At 42.2% G+C, this 21,930-nt stretch overlaps 1 protein-coding gene across 3 annotated transcripts in view; it reads right to left on the bottom strand.

Moving 5' to 3' along the window:
- Positions 1-1,021: 1,021 nt before the first annotated feature.
- USP12 (ubiquitin specific peptidase 12) overlaps positions 1,022-21,930 on the bottom strand; it is a 106,458-nt gene continuing 85,549 nt past the window's right edge. For all 3 annotated transcript variants that reach the window (XM_059144800.1, XM_059144802.1, XM_059144801.1), the window contains 3 exons: positions 8,230-8,427; positions 5,570-5,648; positions 1,022-4,202 (listed from right to left, as the gene is read on the bottom strand). In XM_059144800.1, the coding sequence (XP_059000783.1) occupies positions 4,101-4,202; positions 5,570-5,648; positions 8,230-8,427 (379 nt within the window). In that variant the 3' untranslated portion in view covers positions 1,022-4,100. The remainder of the gene's footprint in view (positions 4,203-5,569; positions 5,649-8,229; positions 8,428-21,930) is intronic.

The raw sequence follows: 21,930 nt of genomic DNA, 5'->3' as shown, positions 1-21,930 counted from the left end.
AAAAGAAGAGAAACAGGTACTGGGTAACAAAGGAACTTGAATAAAGGGAGGGGAAGTCTTGGCTTTGCAACGGTTCAGGAGCAGCTCTCGAGAGTGCAGACACGTTCATGGATTAAAGTTTCCACACAAGGTGTGTGATACAGATGTTTATAAGAGAGAATGCCATCTAAGGTCCCCAGTGGTGATATAGGTCACCCATTACTGCGCTCCTTCAGAGAGATGAATACCCAAGAGTGTTTCCGGGATGGTCACCCAAGAGCGAGGGAGGTGGATTACACAGAAAGGCAGGATTAGCGCCTACTTACTGAGTCAGTGAGCAGGGGAGCAGGGCTTCGAGTACTCCAGCACAGGGGGAATACCCCCAACATACCGATTTTGCTACACTGGGAGGGGCAAGGAGTGCTAAAAATGCTGCCCTTTAACCTATTTGCCCCTCTCAGAGTCTGTGATCCTAAATTTACATTTTTAATCTTGGGATTTGGGGAAAGACAGTGCTACTATGGAAAGATGGATGTGAGGTACATGAGGATCACACGTGACTGCACGTGCTGTTTTACATGTGCTGAAGGCTGTTCTGGGACAATCTCTTTGGGTAACAGAGGGAGTAAGTTCGCAGCAAAAGCAGTAAGGCCGTTCTCCTAGTGTATCCAGTTGAACTGGAACCACCCAGGGGTAAGGGGCACCGTGTCTAGGCAGTCGAAGAAACCCTGCCTAACTTTTGACTCTCCAAAAACTATTATGAGTCTACTGTTGTCCTGTTACCGATAACATCCGCAGGCCATTAACACACCGTTTGTATATGTTTTATATACTTTGTTCTGACAACAGAGCTAGAGAAGAGAAAATGTTAAGAAAAATCCTAAGAGAAACCATGTTCATAGTACTATGTTTATCGAAAAAAATCCACTTAAAAGCAGACCCACACAGCCCAAACTTCCGTGTTGTTCATGGGTCAACTCTTCTTCTAATTCGCAAAGATATTTTAGGCAGAGAGAAAAAAACACACTCAAAAGCCCACAAGCACAAATAAACCAACTTTAATAGATATCATTTTGTATTTATATAGCGCCTTCTTCAAGAACCTTAGATGCTTTACAGACATTATATCTAATTAATCCCCACAACAACCCTGTGAGGTAGGTATTACTCCCATTTTACAAGATAGGGAGACTGAAGCACAGAGAGGTTAAGTGACTTGCCCAAGGTCACACAGTTAAATTCACTGAAGAGCCAGGACCTGAGCGCCTTAGCCTCCCGGCTCCCAGTTAAATACCTCATGGGAGAATCTTTAATGAAAAGTGTCCTTAAAGAAAGTATCAAGAGTAGTATGTTATGAAAGTGAGGTCTTTCTACTGCCATCACCAAAAAGAAAAAAACCCGATACTGATGGTTAGAGGCAACAAGACCCATATATTACACATGTCCTTTTTTTCCCTTTTCCTGGTCTCATGGTTCCTGTCTTAAGCAATCTTCTAAAGGTGAAGTTTCCAAGACAGAAGCCATAGGACTTAGCAGTGAGACTTAATTTAGAATATTTACTTTCAGTTACGATAATTTATAGAAATTTTTATTCCAATATACAAAAAATATGGGACAGCCATCCCAACAAACATGTACATGGTTAGAGAGCAGTCAGCCACCCTTTACTACCCCCGCCCCTCATTTCAATCACAGTCAACCAAGATATAACCTCACAATGCTTTCTAGATGGGTCATTTTTCTTACTAAATACCTGCATTTTCCCCCATAACCCTAACCCTTTGTTTTCAAAGTATACTGAGTTTCTGATAAGCTTCAAAACATTTTATGTAGATGCAGCTGTACTAAGAGTAAAAAGGAAACTGAGAACCATCACCCCACAGTCCGTCCCCGGACAAATCATACTATTAAACATGGTGTAGATGTGAACAGTGTGTGACTACCAAAGAACTCAATAAAAATGCTAGAACTTGCTTTAATAGGAGATTTAACCTTGCTTTTACTGTATTTTTTAAAAATGCAAAATGTAGAAACAAACACAGCGTAGTATTCCAATGCTGTACCTCTATGCAAATGACTTCATCTATCTCTCTTATCCATGCTGTGGCCTGACTCAAGTGAAGACTGCCTCAGCCTCACTTTACGTCTCTCTGCGCTCAACGCTGCAGAAACACAGCCTCGAGTTCCAAGACAATTTGGTTTAAGCCCTCAAAATAAAAAAATGTATCCACTTCCACGTCTGTGACCTTCCCCACATTCTCAGTCATGATTCTCTGTGCAATGTAGTCATTGGGCAGGCTACATAATTTGTACAAACCCACTCCAGCCAGCGTCAGGTTTTAGCAACTATAATCTTAAAAAGCAAGTTGTCAAAATACATCATATTCTCCAGCACATCTGTTGAAACAGCCCGATTAGCCAAGTGACCCTGTTAAAGATCAGTTCATGGAATGAGTAGGTGAAGTCATTTCCTGAGCTAACAGAGACAGATAATAAATGTTAATAAATAGCAGCAGACAAAAAAAGTTTTTTTTTTCATATTCAACAGTATTAGTCAAAGAAGTTTAGAAAATTACAGCAATTAAAAAAAAAATTACTTCCTAAAGGGACTTAAAGAACATCCAAGGCCTGATCGCTGTGAGTTGGACTCTGTATTCAATCATCTCCTGCATGTTACGTTGGGCCACCGTCCGACAACTTAATGATGCGTGGAAAAGTGCCGACCGCCATGGTTCAGGCGCACTTGACATGACATATATTACTTCTTCAAACTCCCAACAGAAGAAAGTCTTAACAAAGGCAAAGTGTAATCTCTGAACACTCTTCCAGGAAGGTTTGTGAAGATGGCGGGAGGGGGTGGGAGGAAGAGAAAAGGACTTGCTCCGCGTGTGCCCGGCCTGCGCCACAAATGCTTCATCTTCGTCGGTGTGTGCAGCGAGCCTCGGGGGCTGCTGGGGTTCTGACAGATTACTTCTTTCCCGGGTAAAGAATGACGTTTGAAAAGAACATAACTGCTACGACACCAATTTTCCAAGCACGGCCTCATCCTGAAACGTCCCAGAACTTGAGAGTGCTCAGGACTGGTGCGCCCCCACGGGGCCACACGTTCCTTCATCCTTCCAACTGTGACAGGGAGATTCTGACAGTTTTTTATGCTGCTGAGATTAAAGCTGAACAACTGATTTATAAACTCTAACAAAGGACAAATATTAGCCAGAGATATCAGTTCCTCCTGAAAAAGAGTATTTACCTCCTCTCATAGCAAATTTTTCTTAAGGTATCCTAGGACTTTAAAATAGAGTTTAAAATTCACCTTCAAAATAGAAACAAAAGGACTAGTAAAACTGACAAAAACTAATAAAAATATGCTCAAATTTACTGACAGAATCATGGGCACTTCACAAAATACTTAAGACTCTACCAGTTTTAAGTAAAATAAATAAGAAAAAAAAATGATAATTACAAAGCCAGTCTTTCCCCTTGGGGAAACAAAAAGCCACTTTTGACCAATTGTTCCCTACATATACATATACTGTATATTATTATAAGCTTCTTCAGAGAAGCAAAACATATTTGCCTTCCTGACACTGGATTCTAGTGAGCTGAGTTCTGACATCAGGAAGGCAACCGCAAGTGTTGGGCCCAAATGCAGTTCTGGTTTACACTTGAAAAGACACCAAATATTCCTTCTGTGTGGCTTCAACACGGGCAAATTTACGCAGTGTGTTCGGTGTGATCTCCTTAAATGATCAATACAACCTAGCACAGATTCCTAGTCTTTCTACTGCACCCCCAAGGAGTTCAACTCATTACTGGTGCAATTAATAAAGAGAAATGCATATCAGTTACTGGAAGGCTGTTTTACAAGAGGAGCTGCTATCTCTGATTTCACTTCCTTGTTGTGTGGAACTGCACAGACAGCATGATACCTGAGCAAATAAATCAACTACCATGATAGGAAGAGCGTGTTAATCCATAGTCTTTGCTTTATTGTGTGCAAAGTGTGCTACTGCCCCCTGAGCTTCCTGCATTTCTCTTGTCTTGAAAAATCAGTGCTTGATCCTTTCCAAAATAACCAGAGAAGAAATGAGGCAGAAAGTATCTCTTCATCACGGTCCCGCTCAGTCCCGAGACTGATAGAAAAGGATGTAACCAGACTCTGAGTTCTTTGAGATATCTGATGTCAACCCGTAGAATTCTTCAATAGCTTGTGCATCTATTTTCTGTGAGGCAAAACGGAAATATTAGTACAGAAATGAGCTCTACAGTCCAGTAAAGTCTTGCACATTTCTTAGAATCGTGCCTCTCATTTTCCTGCTTATGTTTATAAAACAGCTCTGCACAAGAATGGCTTAAATTAAAAAGACTGATCATGCCCAGTATTGGTGAGAAAGTGCAGTAAACAGGGCTCCCACACGTAGCTGGCAGGAAGGCAGAATGGAACGGAGACCTTGAGGAAATGTTTAGCATTATCTTGTAAGGCTGAACACACAACTAGCCTTCGATCCAGCAAGTCTATTCCTAGGGAACAGAATTACCTGACCCACTTGAAACCAACAATTCCCAACCATTTGTGACCTACGAAAACGGCAATTTCTTATGGTCCTACCTAACAATTACCCAAGAAAAATGAGTGCGTATATCCAGCATTAGATAGGGGTGATTGAGGCAGTTTTATTGAGAATAGTCAGGAAGGAATAAAAAGGCAAATCTCTAACTTGTTATATTCTTACAATGAGAAATTACGGAGCAATAAAAAAGAACCACTACCATAGGCAGCGAGAGTGAACTGCTAGATACAAAAGAAGTCACACCGGAGGAGTCCGTTTATAGTCAAACAGAGGCACAACTAATCACAATGATCAGTCATCAATAGTGGGTCCAGAGGACAGTGGGGAGTGGGAGGGAAATCCGTGAAGACTGACCGGGAAAAGGATAAGGGGGCTTATCGGAGGGTGTTACCAGTGTCCTCTCCCTTGGTCTGGAGAGTGGCTACAGAGTGTGCATTGCACATACATACGTGTGTATGCAAACCCACACATAAAAAATTCAAGTGCTGGGGCAACTGGCCGGCTCAGTGGGTTAAAGCCTCTCCTTCGGCTCAGGTCATGATCCTGGGGTCCTGGGATTGAGCCCCACATCGGGATCTCTGCTCAGTGGGGAGCCTGCTTCCTCCAATGTCTCCCTCTGCCTACCTCTCTGCCTACTTGTGAGCTCTGTCAAATAAATAAATAAAATCTAAAAAAAATAAAAAAATAAATTCAAGTGCTGTTTTAGGTCCATATACTTTCTGTACGTGTATTATAGCTCAATCTTTTTTTTTAGACAATGAAAGACTTTTTAAAACTAGTTCTCTTGTGGAAAGCTTTTCTTTGTTTTACTCTATGCATTTTGAAGGTCACCTGACCATTCAAGCATTGGGGTTGGCTATTGGGGAGTAAGAAGCAGGAATCAGACTACAATCTGAAAACTTCAACAATTATCCAATATTCATCACCTGTCATATGAATAAGAGGCTGGGAGTAAAAAATTGAAGAGTAAAATACACACACAACTTTGAATAAAAATAAGAAATTCATGAACTACTTACTTCTACAATGTCGTCATCAAACAATAACCAAAAATCATGACTCTTAACTATTGCAATATAATGTCCTCGATTGGGACCACTAAAACAAAGAGAAAGAGAAGTTAATTATATACAATGTTTATTAATACCATTCTTCTATGCCCTTGACATCATGTTCTATAAAGGAGAATAACTGAAACTGATGAAAATACTCCTTATCTATTCCTCCCCAAAATATCAAGCTACACTGATGTGAACTGGCCTTCAGTTTTATAATCAAATAATCAGTACTCTACTTTGAGAGCTATAACGAGCATTCTATTTACATAAATCTATGCTATTAAATTTTTTGTGGTCTTTGTAATAATTTTTTAATTATAATGTTTAAAATAATTTTCAAATTTGCGTCTCTGAAAAATTTAAATATATTTTTTAGCATTTGGGAGAGATAGAGGATCAAGGGTCAGAGCGCCCTGAATTAAACTACAGAACATACGTAGAATTTTTTCTGTTTTATTCCCTTGGCGATCATTTTTCTCTTGAGGAAAAATACCATGTGATGCCTAAAAAAACACATATCACATCTATAGTTCTAAAATCAAGCTTGACCCTCAGAAACTTCTTTAAAAACAAATGACATTTTGCTAGTATTATTAGTGTTATTTTTAAGTACCTGGATCTTAGTCATTATAATTCTTGGAATTGCCTCTGCGGCTCATTTTAAACAAATCTGGAATAAAGAAATCTAGAAATGCATTAAAATGCAGGTGGGTTTTTTTGTTTTTGTTTTTTGTTTTGTTTTTCAAAAAAATCTTTTGCTTTATAAAGGACATGGCAAGGATTTTAACCTCTCGCAGATTAAGTATGACTCATTATAAAAGCTTCTATTAATTCTTTAAGTTATAATTCTATTACAATTATTATATTATAGAATTTGAGATAATTTTCAACACAAAGTGCTGTTTATGGTGATTAGTGACATCAGATAATCAGCTAATAGAATAAGAACCCTCCCATGTGTCCCTGCCTAGGCTCCTCTGATTATTAGGTGAGACGAGTACCTCAGGTGACAAAATGACAAAACAACAGTACTGCTCTTTCTCCACAGAAGAAAATACCTCAAGAACCTTTTTTTTTTTTGTTTTTAAGGCTTTTAATACTGGAAAAAACTTTTAAAAAACCCCACCAAAAAACAAGAACAAAACTTCCTCATTCCTACAGGAGTCATCTAGAGTCTTCTGTTTCATAGTGAGATGATAAGAATTTTTTTTTTAATTTTTAAAGTGGTGAACATAAAGAAAAAGTCTCAGAAAGGCAGAGGAACAGAGCCAGACAGGAAAGGAGGCGGGTGGGCTGAGGACCCTTGGGTGTGAGACTGAAAAGGGTAGCAGCCTTTTCCTCTGGCAGAGAGGCAGTCTGAAGGACAAAAGACAAATGTTCACTACAGAAACTAGTAAGAGAAGAAAGGCTGGAAAACTTCACCCTACAAGAGCCGTGGCTTAGGGACGTGCATCCTGAACACAAGACATGCTCAGTGCACTACGGTATGAATACATCCCATGTGCTAATAACTGCTGGTTGCTGTGGGGCTCAGAAAGGCATCCACAGCCTCCTGGCCTGAGGACACCGTGAGTACAGGAGAGACCCCTCCAAGAACACCATACGGGGCCCCATACGATATAAAAGCGGAGTTGCAGGGGTAGTGCAACCTGCAGGCCTCACCCAGGAGGGGGCAGCTGGGGGGAGGAGGGCTGAGGAAGTTGGTTACAGTGGAGCTGGGCCCTGAGACGGAATGAAAGGATCACACGCACGAAGTCCAGAAGCACCTGTCGGAAATCCGCGAGATGCCAGACACGCAGGAGCAGGAACACGGGAGCTGGGCAGGCACAGGCCTGCTGGCAATAGGCATCATCGCGGCAAGGATGCGGCAACGTAAACCCTTTACAGTCTCGTATGAAACGTAACTACGAGTAAATCTTGTCAGTAGAAAATAAGGTTTGAAAATGTTTTCAATCTTTCGTTAATGGGAGGATCACTTCCTGTTTTAAGAAGTGCCTGTTCTGCTACCAGAGACGGCCCCCCAAACTGATAAACACACACCGTACCGAGCAGTGAGTTACTGCGGGCAGGACACATCCAGCAGCTGGGTGAACACAGAGGCGTGGCCCCAAATGGAGCAGGGCTGGATGAGAAGGGCACCCAGCACGGCTTTCAGAGAGGTCTGAGGAGGCCAGGAGGGGCAGGCGGCAGGGGGATTGCAGTGAGAGAAGAGGAATAAGGAGTCGGGGAGGGAGCCCAGCTGTGACCAGGAATCTCAGAGCTCACGGTCTTGTGAGCAGAGCAATTCCAGGAACCCCAGCATCATCCAAGCAGAGGGAAACCTAAGAACTGTCCCTGAATCTGAAGAGGCTACGGCACAGTTAAGTTAGGATGTGAAAAGGTACTATAAGGGTGTCGTTATTGTTAAGAACACAGTACCAGCAACTAAGTGATTTGCATTCCCCCTTTAACAGTAACACCGTGGCAGGTTGTTAATAGGACTGCATTTTGCGTAGGATAGCGTGGACATTCAGGGGGTACTGTACGAAGCCACGCCAGCCACAAATGGCAGGCACAGAACATCCTGCACACCTGCCCCATGGACACAGATCCTGGCCCGCACGGCCCACGGCTGCGCTTACCTTCCACAGTGAACCACCACGGCGACAAGGTCGTACATTCTGTCAGGATTGGTCGCATCACCAGAGGTGTTAAACAGACGAAGTTCTAAAGGAAACACTACCCGGTAAGACAGTTTTGTGTATCGATGAAGCTGATCCATGTATTTAAACCTCTTCAGGTGCAGAGCCAGAATCATGGGCAGTTTTTTAACTTTCATCCTATTCAAATAAACACGGAAACAAAATTTCAGGAAAGGCATTCAGAACACATCTTTAAAAGAACTCTCAAACTTTCTGATTCCATTAACAAACAGGTCACGGAAAGTGTGAGTAGCCCAGCACTGACCACTTTTGCGTATTCCTACCCGCTATTTTTACATCGGCGAAGCAACATCCCGAATGTCTTGCGAAGATCCCACCCCAACCACCAGCACCAAACAATGTAACAGGACTTTGTACTCCATACAGCTTCAAAACAGTCCTTTGTTCAGAAATCTGAACAAAGTTACTTCAGAAATCTGTATTCTGAAATACAGGCCCCTAGGATCGGGCGGACTGCACAGGAGGCCGACACGATGGGTGGAGGAAAAGCGGTTCCTCACAGCTGCTGACTCCTCTGGGTGTGCGTGGAGACCGAGAGCTGCGTGTTCCATCGGTCAGTAGAACTCACTAACAGGTGGAGGACAGGCGCAGGGAGAAAAGCATTACTAAAGACCATTCTGTGAAAGGGGTTTGCCAGAGGTAAATAGCTCCAGATGAAGAATGAGGACCACATGTATTCTAGGATGGGAGTTAAATGACCTGCAAATCTAGGAGAAAAGTTTTTAACTGTAAAACAACTGGCCATCTTCCACATTCTGGACAATCTTTAGTATGCCCTTCAGTGCCATTTCTCCCTGACACGACCTCTGCACTTCTACTTCATCTAACGGAAGTTTATTCTTCTGAAGGCTCAACTCACATTGTAACCCTGGCATCGGTACCTCCTCCCTTCAATCCCCCATCGGCACTTCGCGGAGTCACAGTGGGCGAATACGGTTTATTACACCACAAAATATTTAGATGACTGTGGGTTTTTCTCTTCTAGGATCTGAAATCTTGAGAGGTAGAAACCTTTTTTCCCCCCATTTTATTTCTCTACTGAACAACACGCCTGGCACACAACAGATAGTTGACAAATGTAGCGGAACCAAATTTTGTATGTGTTCAATGAAGCAAAACGCTTTTCATAATTAAAAAATGAAATTTACAAAGCCAGTGTCTATAATGAAATAAAAACAAGAATCATTTTGTAGCATTATAGTAAATCTGCATCCTACAAATCTTAAATGTGGTGGGCAGCTTATTATTCCAGAAACATTTACTATTCTACCCTGACCTTTGAAAAAGATTAGTAAGAATAAACATAAACAGATAATCATTCCTGGAAAGAAATCCAGCAGTGTAAGAGTCTCTATGGTCTTTGCCTCAGTAATCCCACTTCTAGAAGGGAAATAAATCATCTCAAATATAAGACTTCTCAAAAAAAAAAAGTTTCTAGAGTTATCTTATATTGTGAAAAACCAGAATAATCCAGGAGACAGGTTTATCACAGAGATACTGGAAGTTCAGTTTCAGACCACTACAGGTAAGTAAATATCGCAATACAGCCAGTGAAATGAAATTTTTGGTTTCCCAGTGCATACTAAAGTTAGATTTACACCATACCATTACTATTAAATGCGCAACAGCATTACGTCTAGAAAAACAATGCAGATACGTTCATTAAGAAATACTTCACTGCTAAAAAAGGCAAACCATCATCTAAAACTTTAACAAGTCATAATCTCTCTGTTGGGGATGAGAGTCCTGGCTCCCTGCTGATGGTGGCTGACTGATGAGGGCGGTGCCACTGCAGGCTGGTGGGGGCTGTGGCAATTTCTTAAAGGAAGACAAGAAAGTCTGCCACGTCGACTGGCTCTTCCTTTCCTAGAGGATTTCTTTGTAGCACAGGAGGCTGTTCAAGTGTTTCACCCACAGAATTTCTTTCAGAATTAGAGTCAGTCCACTTAAAGCTGCTGCTGCTTTCTCAGGTAAGTTGATGTTAGATTCTAAATCCTTTGTGGTCACTGCATCAGTCTTCACGGCATCTCTCCCAGGAGCAGATTCCAGCTCAAGAATCCACTTTCCTGGCTCATCCACGAGAAGCAGCTCCTCATCCGTCCAAGTCTGATCATGAGACGGCAGCCGTGCGGGCCCATCTTCTCGCCCCACTTCTAACTCCAGTTCTCTTGCTGTTTCCACCACCTCTGTGGTGACTGTCTCCGTGGACGGCCTGAACCCCCCCCCAAGTCCTCAGGGACGGTGGGAACTAACTTCTTCCAAACGCCAAACAAATGTGGGTATTTTTGACCTCTTCTGATTGTTCTTAATAGTATCCCATTCCAGGAAGCATTCAATTGACTTTGTCCGGATCCATCAGAGGAATCACTTTCTAGACAGCTAGAGCCTTATGAAATATATTTCTTAAAGAATAAGACTGGAAAGTCAAGATGACTCCTTGATCCGTAGGCTATGGAACGGATGCCGTGTCAACAGCCATAAAAACACTCATCTCATTGCACATCTTCATCAGACCTCTTGGGAGACCAGGCGCAGTATCAGTGAGTGAGCAGCAGTATTTCAAAGAATTTTTTTTCTGAGCAGCAGGTCTTAAACAGTGGGCTTCAAATATTCAGTAATGTTGGAAAAAGACATGCTGTCACCCAGGCTTCATTGTTCCATTTCTAGAGCACGGGCAGAGTAGGTTTAGAGTAATTCTGAAGGGCCCTAGAATTTTCGGAATGGTCAGTGAGCCCCAGCTTCAGCTGAACTCACCAGCTGCATTAGCTCCTAACGTGAGAGTCAGCCTGTCCTCTGAAGCTGTGGAGCCAGGCACTGACTTCTCCTCTCTAGCTCTGAAAGTCTTTGACGGCATCTTCTTCCAGTAGAAGGCTGTCTTGTCTACACTGTCTTGTCTAACCTGCTGTGGTGTGTAGCTGCTTTCATCGCTGTTGTAGCTGGACCTTCTGAAGAACTCGCTGCAGCTTCTACCCCAGCCCTTACTGCTTCACCTTGTACTTTCTGTTACGGAGCTGGTTCTTTCCTTCAACCTCATGGACCAGCCTCTGCAGCTTCAGACTTCTCTCTGCAGCTTACTCACCTCTCTCAGCCCTCCCAGAATCACAGAGACCTAGGGCCTTGCTCGGGGTCAGGCTTTGGCTTAAAGGAATGCTGGGGCTGGTTTGCTCTTCTCTCCAAACCACTCGAACTTTCTCCATATCAGCAACAGAACTTTTTTCACTTTCTTATCATACATATGCTCACAGGAGTAGCACTTTTAATGTCCTTCAAGATTGTTTCCTTTGCACTCCCGACTTGGCTGATGTTTGGCACAAAAAACCTAGCTTTTAGTCTACGTTGGCTTTCAACATGCCTTCCTCCCTAATCTTAACCATTTCTAGCTTTTGATTCAAAGTGAGAGACATGTGAGTTCTCCTTTCACTTGAGCACTTAGAGGCCACTGTAGGGCTACTAACTGGCCTCATTTCAATTTCATTGTGTCTCGGGGAACAGAAGGGCCAGAGGAAAGGAGAAGAGGTGGGGGAATGGCCAGTGGACAGAGCAGTCAGGACACACACATGTATCAGGTAAACTCATCATCTTATATGGCATGGTCTATGGTAACCCCGACAATTACAAGAGTGACATCAAAGATCACTGATCACAGATCACTGTAACAAATGTAATAATAATGAAAAAGTCAGAAATACCATGGGGATGACCAAAATATGACATAGAGACGTGAAGTCAGCAAATACCATCAGAAAATGGGCATTACTAGACTTGCTTGTCTCAGGGATGCCATAAAACTTCAACTTGTTAAAAAAAAAAAAAAAAATGCCGTATCTGTGAAGCACAGTAAAGTGAGATATGCCTGTGCCTACACCCACCTTACACAAGCCCCTTTATGCAAAAGGGAACCATCACCAATTCATTTTTATTTTATTTCTTTTCAGTGTTCCAGCATTCATTGCTTATGAATCACACCCAGTGCTCCATGCAGTACGTGCCCTCCATAATACCCACCACCAGGCTCACCCAACCCCCCATTCCCCTCGCCTCCAAAACCCTCAGTTTCTTTCTCAGAATCCACAGTCTCTCATGGTTTGTCTCCCCACACTCCGATTTCCCCCCAGTCACTTCTCCCCATCTCCCATCTCCTCCATGTTACTCCTTATGCTCACAGGTAAGTGCAACCATATGACACTTGACTCTCTCTGCTTGACTTATTTCACTCAGCATCATCTCTTCCAGTCCTGTCCATGTTGATAAAAAAGTTGGGTATTCATCTTTTCAGATGGAGGTGTAATACTCCATAGTGTACATGAACCACATCTTTTTTATCAATTCATCTGTTGAAGGGCATCTTGGTCCTTTCTACAGTTTGGCGACTGTTTGGTAGAGTTATGGACACTGGGGAGGGTATGTGCTATGGTGAGTGCTGTGAAATGTGTAAACCTGGCAATTCACAGATAAAAATATATTATATGCTTGTAAAAAAATTAAAAATTAATTAAAAAATTAATAAAATAAAGAACAGTTCCATCACACACACACGCAAAAGAAAGAAATTAAAAATAGAGCTTCCCTATGACCCTCCAATTGCACTACTTGGTATTTACCCCAAAGATACAGATGTCGTGAAAAAAAAGGGCCATCTGTACTCCAATGTTCATATCACCAACTCATTTTTGAGACCAGCATGAACCTGACACCAAAACCTGACAGAGGTTTAAGAAAATTACAGACTAATGATACCCCTCATGATATTTCAAAGATATGAAAATCAAGAGAACATTATCGAACTGAACCCAGCAACATATAAACCTCAGTCGGGGATGATACAATAGTTCTAAATGAAATGATGTTTTGTCCTCAGGTTCTTTCTAAAGACCAATAACTGTAAAAATGGAAAGACTTCTTTATATTCCTAAATTAGCAAAGTAATAATAATAAATACGTAAGGGGCATCTTAAGATAATAGATAGCATCCTTCTCCTCCTGAAGAAAAGAAACCTTGACCCCACTTAAATTTCACAGAAATTTTACATCTTGGCAGAAAACGTATGCTTATCAGCAATGTGATTTTTTAAAAACAAGCATGTCCTCTTCCAACCTAATCCAAATATTTTTCTAGAAAACCAGGGAAGGGCAGACTTATTTTCTTGGCAAAAATGCACTGCCGACGTTACACACCAGGTCACAAATCAAAGCACTGTAAGAAGAGGCAGCAATCACATCCTTCTTATTCAGGGTCTAATTAGCCAGAAGCAGACCCTGACCAGAGGGAGCCAAGAAGGAAAGGGAAGAAGCCAGCTAAGGATTCAGTCTCTGGAAAGGTGGCACAGAGGGAAGCTTCAGCTATGAGCTCTGAATTCTCCACTCTGCACAGACAGCAACGTAACTGTGTTTTCGCACTCTCATCTCCATCCACTGGTCAAAAGCCACTGGGGTAAAGAAACTCTAGGGAGCTTCCTTCAGCAGCAGACCAAGGGGAGTCCCTCGGAGAGGAGCCAGAGTGAGAGCATCCTACAAGAGTGGGGGCGCTGGAGAACGGGCAGGGTCTGCCACCATTCCCGGACCGGAATACCAGCTACTCCACAGAGACAACATATGGCCCCAGGAACGTAGGTGTCAGGTTCCAAAGCTGTCTGCTGTTTTGATTTTTCACCCTTCCCCACTGGTCAAGAAAAGCCAGAAGCCACTCTTTTAAAGTATATCTTCCCATCTGTATAAGCCCTGTGAGCCCAGCAAAGAGGGCTGTACGGTGAATGTGGGCCAAAGGGCACTAATAGGCAAACTCTGCCAGAGCGAAATTTAATATCCTAACACAAGCACCTAAGAACTTAATAAAATTCTATTGGCAGAGAAGTCCTTCTTTTTTTTTTTTTTTTTTTTTTTTTTTTTGAAGATTTGTATTTATTTGGCAGAGAAAGAGAGAGAGAGAACGAGGGAGGGGAGCAGCAAAGGGAGAAGAAAAAGCAGGCTCCCCACTGAGCAGGGGGTGGGGGGATCACAGGACCCTGGGATCATGACCTGAGCCACCCAAGCGCCCCAGCAGAGAACTTATGACCACACAGAAGAGTTCAGTAGTTGTACACACATGAAATCCCATTATTCTCATATACTATCCCATCCAGAAGGCCTACCTGGGGTAGGCAGGCTAAGGAGTGAGAGGGGAACAGAGGCTAGACCAAAGGTGACGAAGACACCATATGACTGAGTTGTCAGCACTGAGAGGAAAGTCAGCCCCTCAAAGTCCCAAGAAGGTCCCATGTTCAAAATCTAACGTGATGGTACTAGGAGGCAGGGCCTCGGGAGATACTTAGGTCATGAGGTTGGAGCCCTAAGGAATGGAACTGGTATCCTTGTAACAGAGACCCGAGACAGTCTGCCAGCATCCTTCCAGCTCGTGAGGACGCGGTGTGAGAAGGCACCTTCGAGGAAGCAGGAAGAGAGTCCTCACGGGCACAGGGCATGCTGGCGCGTTGATTTGGGACTGCTAGCGCCCAGAACTCTAAGGACGCCCCTGGCGCTTGTCACGCACCCAGTCTATGGTATCCTGTTACAACAGGGTACATGCCAGGAGTGACAGGGCATGTGGCCACGACAAGGCTGCCAACATGACACTAGCCGTGACTAGGACCTGCACATGGAAGAATCGGATATGGAAGGACCTCAACGACTAGACCAGAGTAGACGGGAGACAGAGGCCATGACAACTCGATGCTGCTGACCTGGGCACCGCACGGGTCTTCCCCGATGCCTCACAGGGCCGGCCCCAGGCCTGGAAGTGAAGAGTGAAGAGAGGAAGGACGCCTAGCAGAGAACCAGTCAGGCCGGCTCAGCCACCAGTGGGGCCACTCACTGAACCCTGCTCTGAGGCAGAGAAGAGTGACAGCAGAGCAGCTTCAAAAACATCCCCCACCACCCCCACCCCAGAGGACAGGAAAACACCTCACAAAGCAAAGCCATGGGAATCCTAATCCTCACATTTCAGTTCCCTGCAGGAAAGCACTTTGCTTTTCCTCAGGGGCTTTATCCTCCCACTGGGCATCAGCTTCTGGCTGTTCACCTACATGCCAAGCCCGGGTATACAGCCCTATACAGTCCAACAGGTGGGCCATGTAAAAGGAGTCCCTGCGCAGATAAATTCTGCATAAAGCTAGATAAAAAGATAAATTTCTCCTATTCTGTGAGTCTTCTCAGAGTCTGTAATATGAAGCATGAATAAATAATGAAGAGGAAATTTTATTATAGAGCAAACTCATTTGATCATGGAATACTTCTTTTATGGTAACATCTCCCAAATTCATTCTTGAGGATTCCAATACTGAAACCTTTGGTTTTGAGGAACACATTGTCTGCATATAGGAACATATATAGTCTGAATGAAGGCCAAACCACATGTTTTTTTCTTCTGTGGTTAAGAAACACGTAACATGGGGCACCTGGGTGGCTCAGTGGGTTAAGCCGCTGCCTTCGGCTCAGGTCATGATCTCAGGGTCCTGGGATTGAGTCCCGCATCGGGCTCTCTGCTTAGCGGGGAGCCTGCTTCCTCCTCTCTCTCTGCCTGCCTCTCTGCCTACTTGTGATCTCTGTCTGTCAAATAAAATAAATAAAATTTAAAAAAAAAAAAAAAAGAAAGAAACACGTAACATAAACTGCACCATCTTAACCCTCTCTAAATGTATAGTATAGCAGTGTTTCCAATTAGCACCATTGTTGTGCAACAGATCTCTAGAACTTTCTCATCTTGCACACGGAAACTCTACGCCCACTGAACATCTCTCCTTTGCCCCTCACCCAAGACCCTGGCAACCAGCATTTTACTTGTTGCTAAGAATGTGACTACTTAGAGTCTTCATATAACTGGAGTCATCCAGAAATTGTCTTTTTTGTGATTACAATGTGTCTTTTTGGCTTTTGTGATTAGCTTATTTCACTTAGCATAATACACTCAAGATCCATCCACCTGGTGCTATAACCAAATGTCCTTCTGCTTTAAGGCAGAATAATATCCACTAGATGTCCATCCCACATGTTCTTTATCCATTCATCTGTTGAGGGACATTTAAGTTGTTTCCACCTCTTTGTTAATGTGAACACTGCAGCAATAAACAAAGGAGTACATATAATCTCTTTGATACACTGTTTTCAAATTCTTTTGGGTGTGTATCTAGAAGCAAGAATGCTGGGTCATGTGGTAATTCTGTTTTTAGTATTCTGAGGAGCCTCCATACTGTTTTCCAAAGCAGCTGCACCACTTAACCTTCCTACCAACAGTATACAAGGTTTCAATTTGTTCCCATTACCAACACTTATTTTCTTTTTGGGATGTGACTTTTCTAACAAGTGTGCGGGGATACCTCACTGTGGTTCTGATTTGCAGTTCTGATGATCTGTGACGTTAAGTGTCTTCTGATATGCTTGTTGGCCATTTTTTATCTTCTTTGGAAAACATTCAAGTTCCTTGTCCATTTTTTTTTTAAGATTTTATTTATTTATTTCACAGAAATCACAAGTAGGCAGAGAGGCAGGCAGAAAGGGGTGGGGAAGCAGGCTCCCCGCTGAGCAGAAAGCCCAATGTGGGGCTCGATCCCAGGACCCCAGGATCATGACCTGAGCCGAAGGCAGAGGCTTTAACCCACTGAGCCACCCAGGTGCCCCTACTTGTTCATTTTTAAATTGGGCCCCTGGTTTATGTTGTTGAGCTATAGGAGATCTTCATGTATTCTGGATATTACCCTCTTATCACATACTGGTTTTCAAGTATTTTCTGCCATTCATGCGTTTTCACATCATTTATTGTTTCTTTTGTTATGCAGAAGTTTTTGAGTTTGTTATGGTCCAGCCTATTTTTCCCTTTATTGCTTATGCTTTCAGTGTCTTACTTAAGTAACAATTATCAAGGGGTGCCTGGGTGGCTCAGTGGATTGGGCCGCTGCCTTCGGCTCAGATCATGATCTCAGTGTCCTGGGACAGAGCCCCGTATCGGGCTCTTTGCTCAACGGGAGCATGCTTCTCTCTCTCTCTGCCTGACTCTCCACCTACTTGTGATTTTTCTCTCTGTCAAAAAATAAATAAAATCTTAAAAAAAAAAAAAAAAAAAGAAACAGTTATCAAAATCAATGGCATGAAGATTTTCCCATGTGTTTCTTTTGTAAGGAGTTTTATAGTTGTGGCCTTATGTTTAGGTCTTTAATCCATTTTGAATTGAGTTCTGTATATGGTATAAGGGTCCAACTTTATTCTTTTGCATGTGGATATCCAGTGTTCCCAAACTATGTGTTGAAGCTATATGTTATCTATCTGTAGCACTGGCACTCTTGGAGATCATCTGACTATATAAATGAGGATTTACTGCTGGGCTCTCTATTCTATACCATTGGCCTACATGTCTGTCTTTATTGCTACTACCACATTGCTTCGATTACTGTAGCTCTATAATATATTTTGTAGTTAAAAAGTATAAGGTCTCCAGCTATTTCTTTTGAGACTGTTTGGCTTTAAGAGTCCTTTAAGATTTCCTATATGAAATTTTGGATGTTTTTTTTCCTATGTCATGAGAAAACTCAATTGACACTTTGGTAGGCATTAAACTGAATCTGCAGACTGCTTTGGGTACTATGTCCATTTTAATGTTAAGTCTTGCAATTCACAAACACAGAGTATCTTTTCATTGACTTGTTAACTTCTTTAATTTCTTTCAGCAATATCTTCTATTTTTTTAGTGCATAAGTTTTTGGCCTCCTTTGCTAAGTCAATTTCTAAATATTTTATTCTTTTTTGATACTACTGTAAATGGGATTATTTTGTTAATTTTCTTTTCAGATTGTTCAGATAGTTCAACAATCTTTTCAAATTGTTCAGATTATACACTAACTGTTCAAGTCAGGGTACAGAAATGCTATGGACTTTCACGTGCCGATTTTGTATCTGCACCTATGCTGAATACTTACTAGTTCTAACAAGGCTTTTTGTTGTTGTTGTTTAATCTTTAGGGTTTTCTGCGTACAAGATCATATTATCTGTGAACAGAGATAATTTAACTTCTTTTCCCATCTGGCTGTCTTTCTTTTCTTTTCCTTTTCTTACCTAACTGCTCTAGGACTTCCAACACTATGTTGAATTAAAGAGGCAAGAGTAGACATCCTTGTCTTATTCTGGATCCAAGAGGACAAGCTCTTCAGTTTTTCACCGCTGAGTATGGTAGCTGTGGGCTTGTCACAGAGGGCCTTCATTATGTTGAGGTATGTTCTTTCTATACCTACTCTGTTGAGTGGTTTTTTATCATAGACAGGTTTTGAATTCTATCAAATACCTTTTCTTTATCCACTGAGGTGATCATGTGGTTTTTATCCTTCAGACTGAAACCTTTTGTTTATTTATTTATTTATTTACTTGAAAGTGAGAATGTTTGCAAGCAGGAAGGGGGATAGGAGGAGAGGGAGAGAGGAATCCCAAGCAGACTCCACGGGGGGGGGGGGGGGGGGGGGGGGGCTCGGTCTCATAACCCTGATATCAAGACCTGAGCTGAAATAAAGAGTCAGGTGCCTAGCCAACTTAGCCACCCAGCACCCCCAGACTGAAACATTTTAATGTCAAATGATTTTTGTTTAATTAGAATGATGATCTGTATATCCACTATTTTATTCTTTTATTCTGAGACTAGAAACTATAGACTTCTACAGCTGGTTAGGGATCTTAGATAGCAACTAATCAAGTGAGACCCAAAAGGTTAAATGACTTGCCCAATATCACAATGCAAGTTATCAGAAGGGCTGACACTAGATCCTAGTAGAAAATGATTTCTGTACTGCTATCTTTCCATAAACCCTCACACAATTTATCCTATAGAAACAGCCTAAAACCTGTGTGAAAAAGTGTGTATGGGTAGAGGTATACATACAAAATATGTTTATCAAAGCCTTATAGCAGTGAAAAAAGGGAACAATCTAAACTATTAGATTGAGAAACTCAGTAGATTATGGCATGCCCATATAAAAAGTACTATGCAGCATCTCTGAAGAATGATGTAAAAGTATACTTTCACTGACACGTCTGTAATTTATACAGGGAAAAAATTATAAAACTGTACATAGAATTCAATTCCACGTCAAGAATTACATGTACACACATACACTCTTTAAAAATCTAGGATACGCACAAAAATGTTAACAATGCTTTTATAAATAACGATTCTTAACTGATTTATACTTAATCTGTGTTTTCGAATTTCTTGACAGAGTATATATATTTCCCATGCATATTAACAAAAGATCTACCATTAAATACTATATTAAAATCACATGGATGTCTTCGAAACAAGCAGCTGGAGTTGCTAGACAACTTCTAATTACTCATGTCTGGCTATTTGATTCTGGACGAAGATCAGCTCATGCTCACAGATGCACTTACTTCCATGGAGCCAAAGAAGTTTGTCACTGCACTCCTCTGAGCTACACTTAGTCCTCAACTCTATTTTCCTTAACCGATAGTCTTAGGCACCTTCTACAACATTTTCAGGGTTAATCTATCAACCCCCATGACATAACCAAACTTAGGGGAGGTACTCTAATTGTCTTCACTAATAGAAGGGGACAATGAGTACTCTGTTTTGATTATTTGGGCCCATCACCTAAAACCTCTCCCTTCCAAACAGATACATGTGTCCAAAATACAAATAAAAATATAGTCATTTAAAAATCTAAGTTCTTCTTCCTTTCATGAACGTTTCAGTGTAACCATTTAGGTAGGTAGGGCCCTCCAGGGTAGACATCTGGGCAGGCAGCAGAGAGGAGAAGACTGAGCAGAGCAGAAAGCATGTCTGTGCAATATGGAGTTGTGTGCATGCATAGCGGTTGAGGGGTAAGATCAATTATGGACAGGGTCACTAACCAAGTAAGTAAATACAGAAGGATACTGGGAACCAATTTGTACTGTCAGAAGGAAATTATGAATATTATAAAGGACAAAACTAGAATGAACCCTATGGTGTCGGCTGAAACTGTGGATATAATAGTGACTTCATGGTTTCTCAATATAGACAGATCCATGATAATATAGACAGGTAGACGTAAGCATGTGTGGAGTACATACATACATACACACACACCGTCCAGCTCTTTTCACTAGGGGGCTCAGGAACACAGACATCCTGGTATCAGTGAGCATACCTATATACCAAAGTCCTGCTTCCTAAACATCATCGTCCTCCTGTAAGAAAGCAGGCCTCCTGGGATAAATGGCTGATACCAGAGTCAGGGCAAGGAGAGTACAAGACGAGCACGGAACATCTTGTTACGCTACAAAGTGAAGGGTCACTCAAGAATATGGGACATGCCAAAAAGACACGGGTGATAGCTTGAAGGGGCCCCCACTGGTCGAATGGTAATGGAGCATTACCCACTGAATTTAAAAAAAAAAAAAAAAAAAATCCTTGATTCCATGCTGAGATTTAGAAAATGAAAAAAATTAGAAGTGTGATGAGGAATGGGCATATTTACAATCTCAAAATACTTATGAATTATATAAATGGAAAAAACCATTGCTTAATAGTGAAGACCTCTGGGAGACATCACCACGGTCAAGTGCTCTAACAGAACAGCACCGGATAACTGGATAACTGGATAGGCAGGAAAGTGTTAATCTCGCAGGCCTCAGACTATTTCTGGAAAGGCCTGCTGGCAAGGACGGTCCTTGGTTAACATACGAGAATTTGGATTTGAGGAGTATTCCCACCATTCCCTAAATGATGGGAGTGTCTCAACAGGCCTAAATTGTCTGGACAAACAATATGGTTTACACTCAACACCTCCTTTCCTTCAGAGGGTCTAGAATTCTGGAAGACAGAAGGGTACCTACATGTCTGACCCTCAGTTTACAACCTTGAACACTAGGTCTATAATGAGCCTCCGGGGGGGACGACACCTCCCCTATGTCCTACTCAGTACTGAAGGAGGTTAGGTGTCTTGCGGGACTCCATGGCACTGAACTCTTGGAAGCTCCTCTGGCTTTCTGCTCTGCGGAGATGCTTTGCCATCTTTCCCTGTAACAAGTCTTGGCTTTGGGCCTGACCATACATGCAGAGTCTCGCCAGTCCTTCCAGTGTGTCTCAGGAGTGGTCTGAGGGACCCCACACGTGAGACAAATTGGAATCATGGATAAGAGGATACAATGAGAATAGAGCATCACCTCTGTGAGATGCCCACCAGAATACATAACCTGAACCTCATCATAAGAACACAAAGAGGGGCAATCTTTGAGATGAACCCAAAGAGGGGCAATCTATAAAATAAATCTATAATTTTCAAAAGCGTCGAGATTTTTAAAGCCAAGAAAAGACTGTTTCAAATGTAAAAAGACAAAAGAGACATGAGTACTAAAGATAACGTGTTTTCTGAACTGGATCGTTTTGTTCCAGAAAGGACAGTACTGGGACATCCGTGCTAACGAAATACCTTCTACTAGAACAGTTAACATGACAGCGTGACTTGCCCCAGGGGGGTGACTATGGCAATAGGGAAACTTCCCTGTTGGCAGGAAAAGCCACTCACGTGTTCACGATCACAGGACATCATACCTTACGTTTGAGTGGTTTTGGGTAAATAAGCATTCTTGGTACTGTTCATACAACTT

This window comes from Mustela lutreola, chromosome 13 (assembly GCF_030435805.1).
Source record: "Mustela lutreola isolate mMusLut2 chromosome 13, mMusLut2.pri, whole genome shotgun sequence".
NCBI lineage: Eukaryota > Metazoa > Chordata > Mammalia > Carnivora > Mustelidae > Mustela > Mustela lutreola.
Note: the sequence above shows the minus strand (reverse complement) of the source record. Positions and strands in the feature narration are given on the sequence as shown.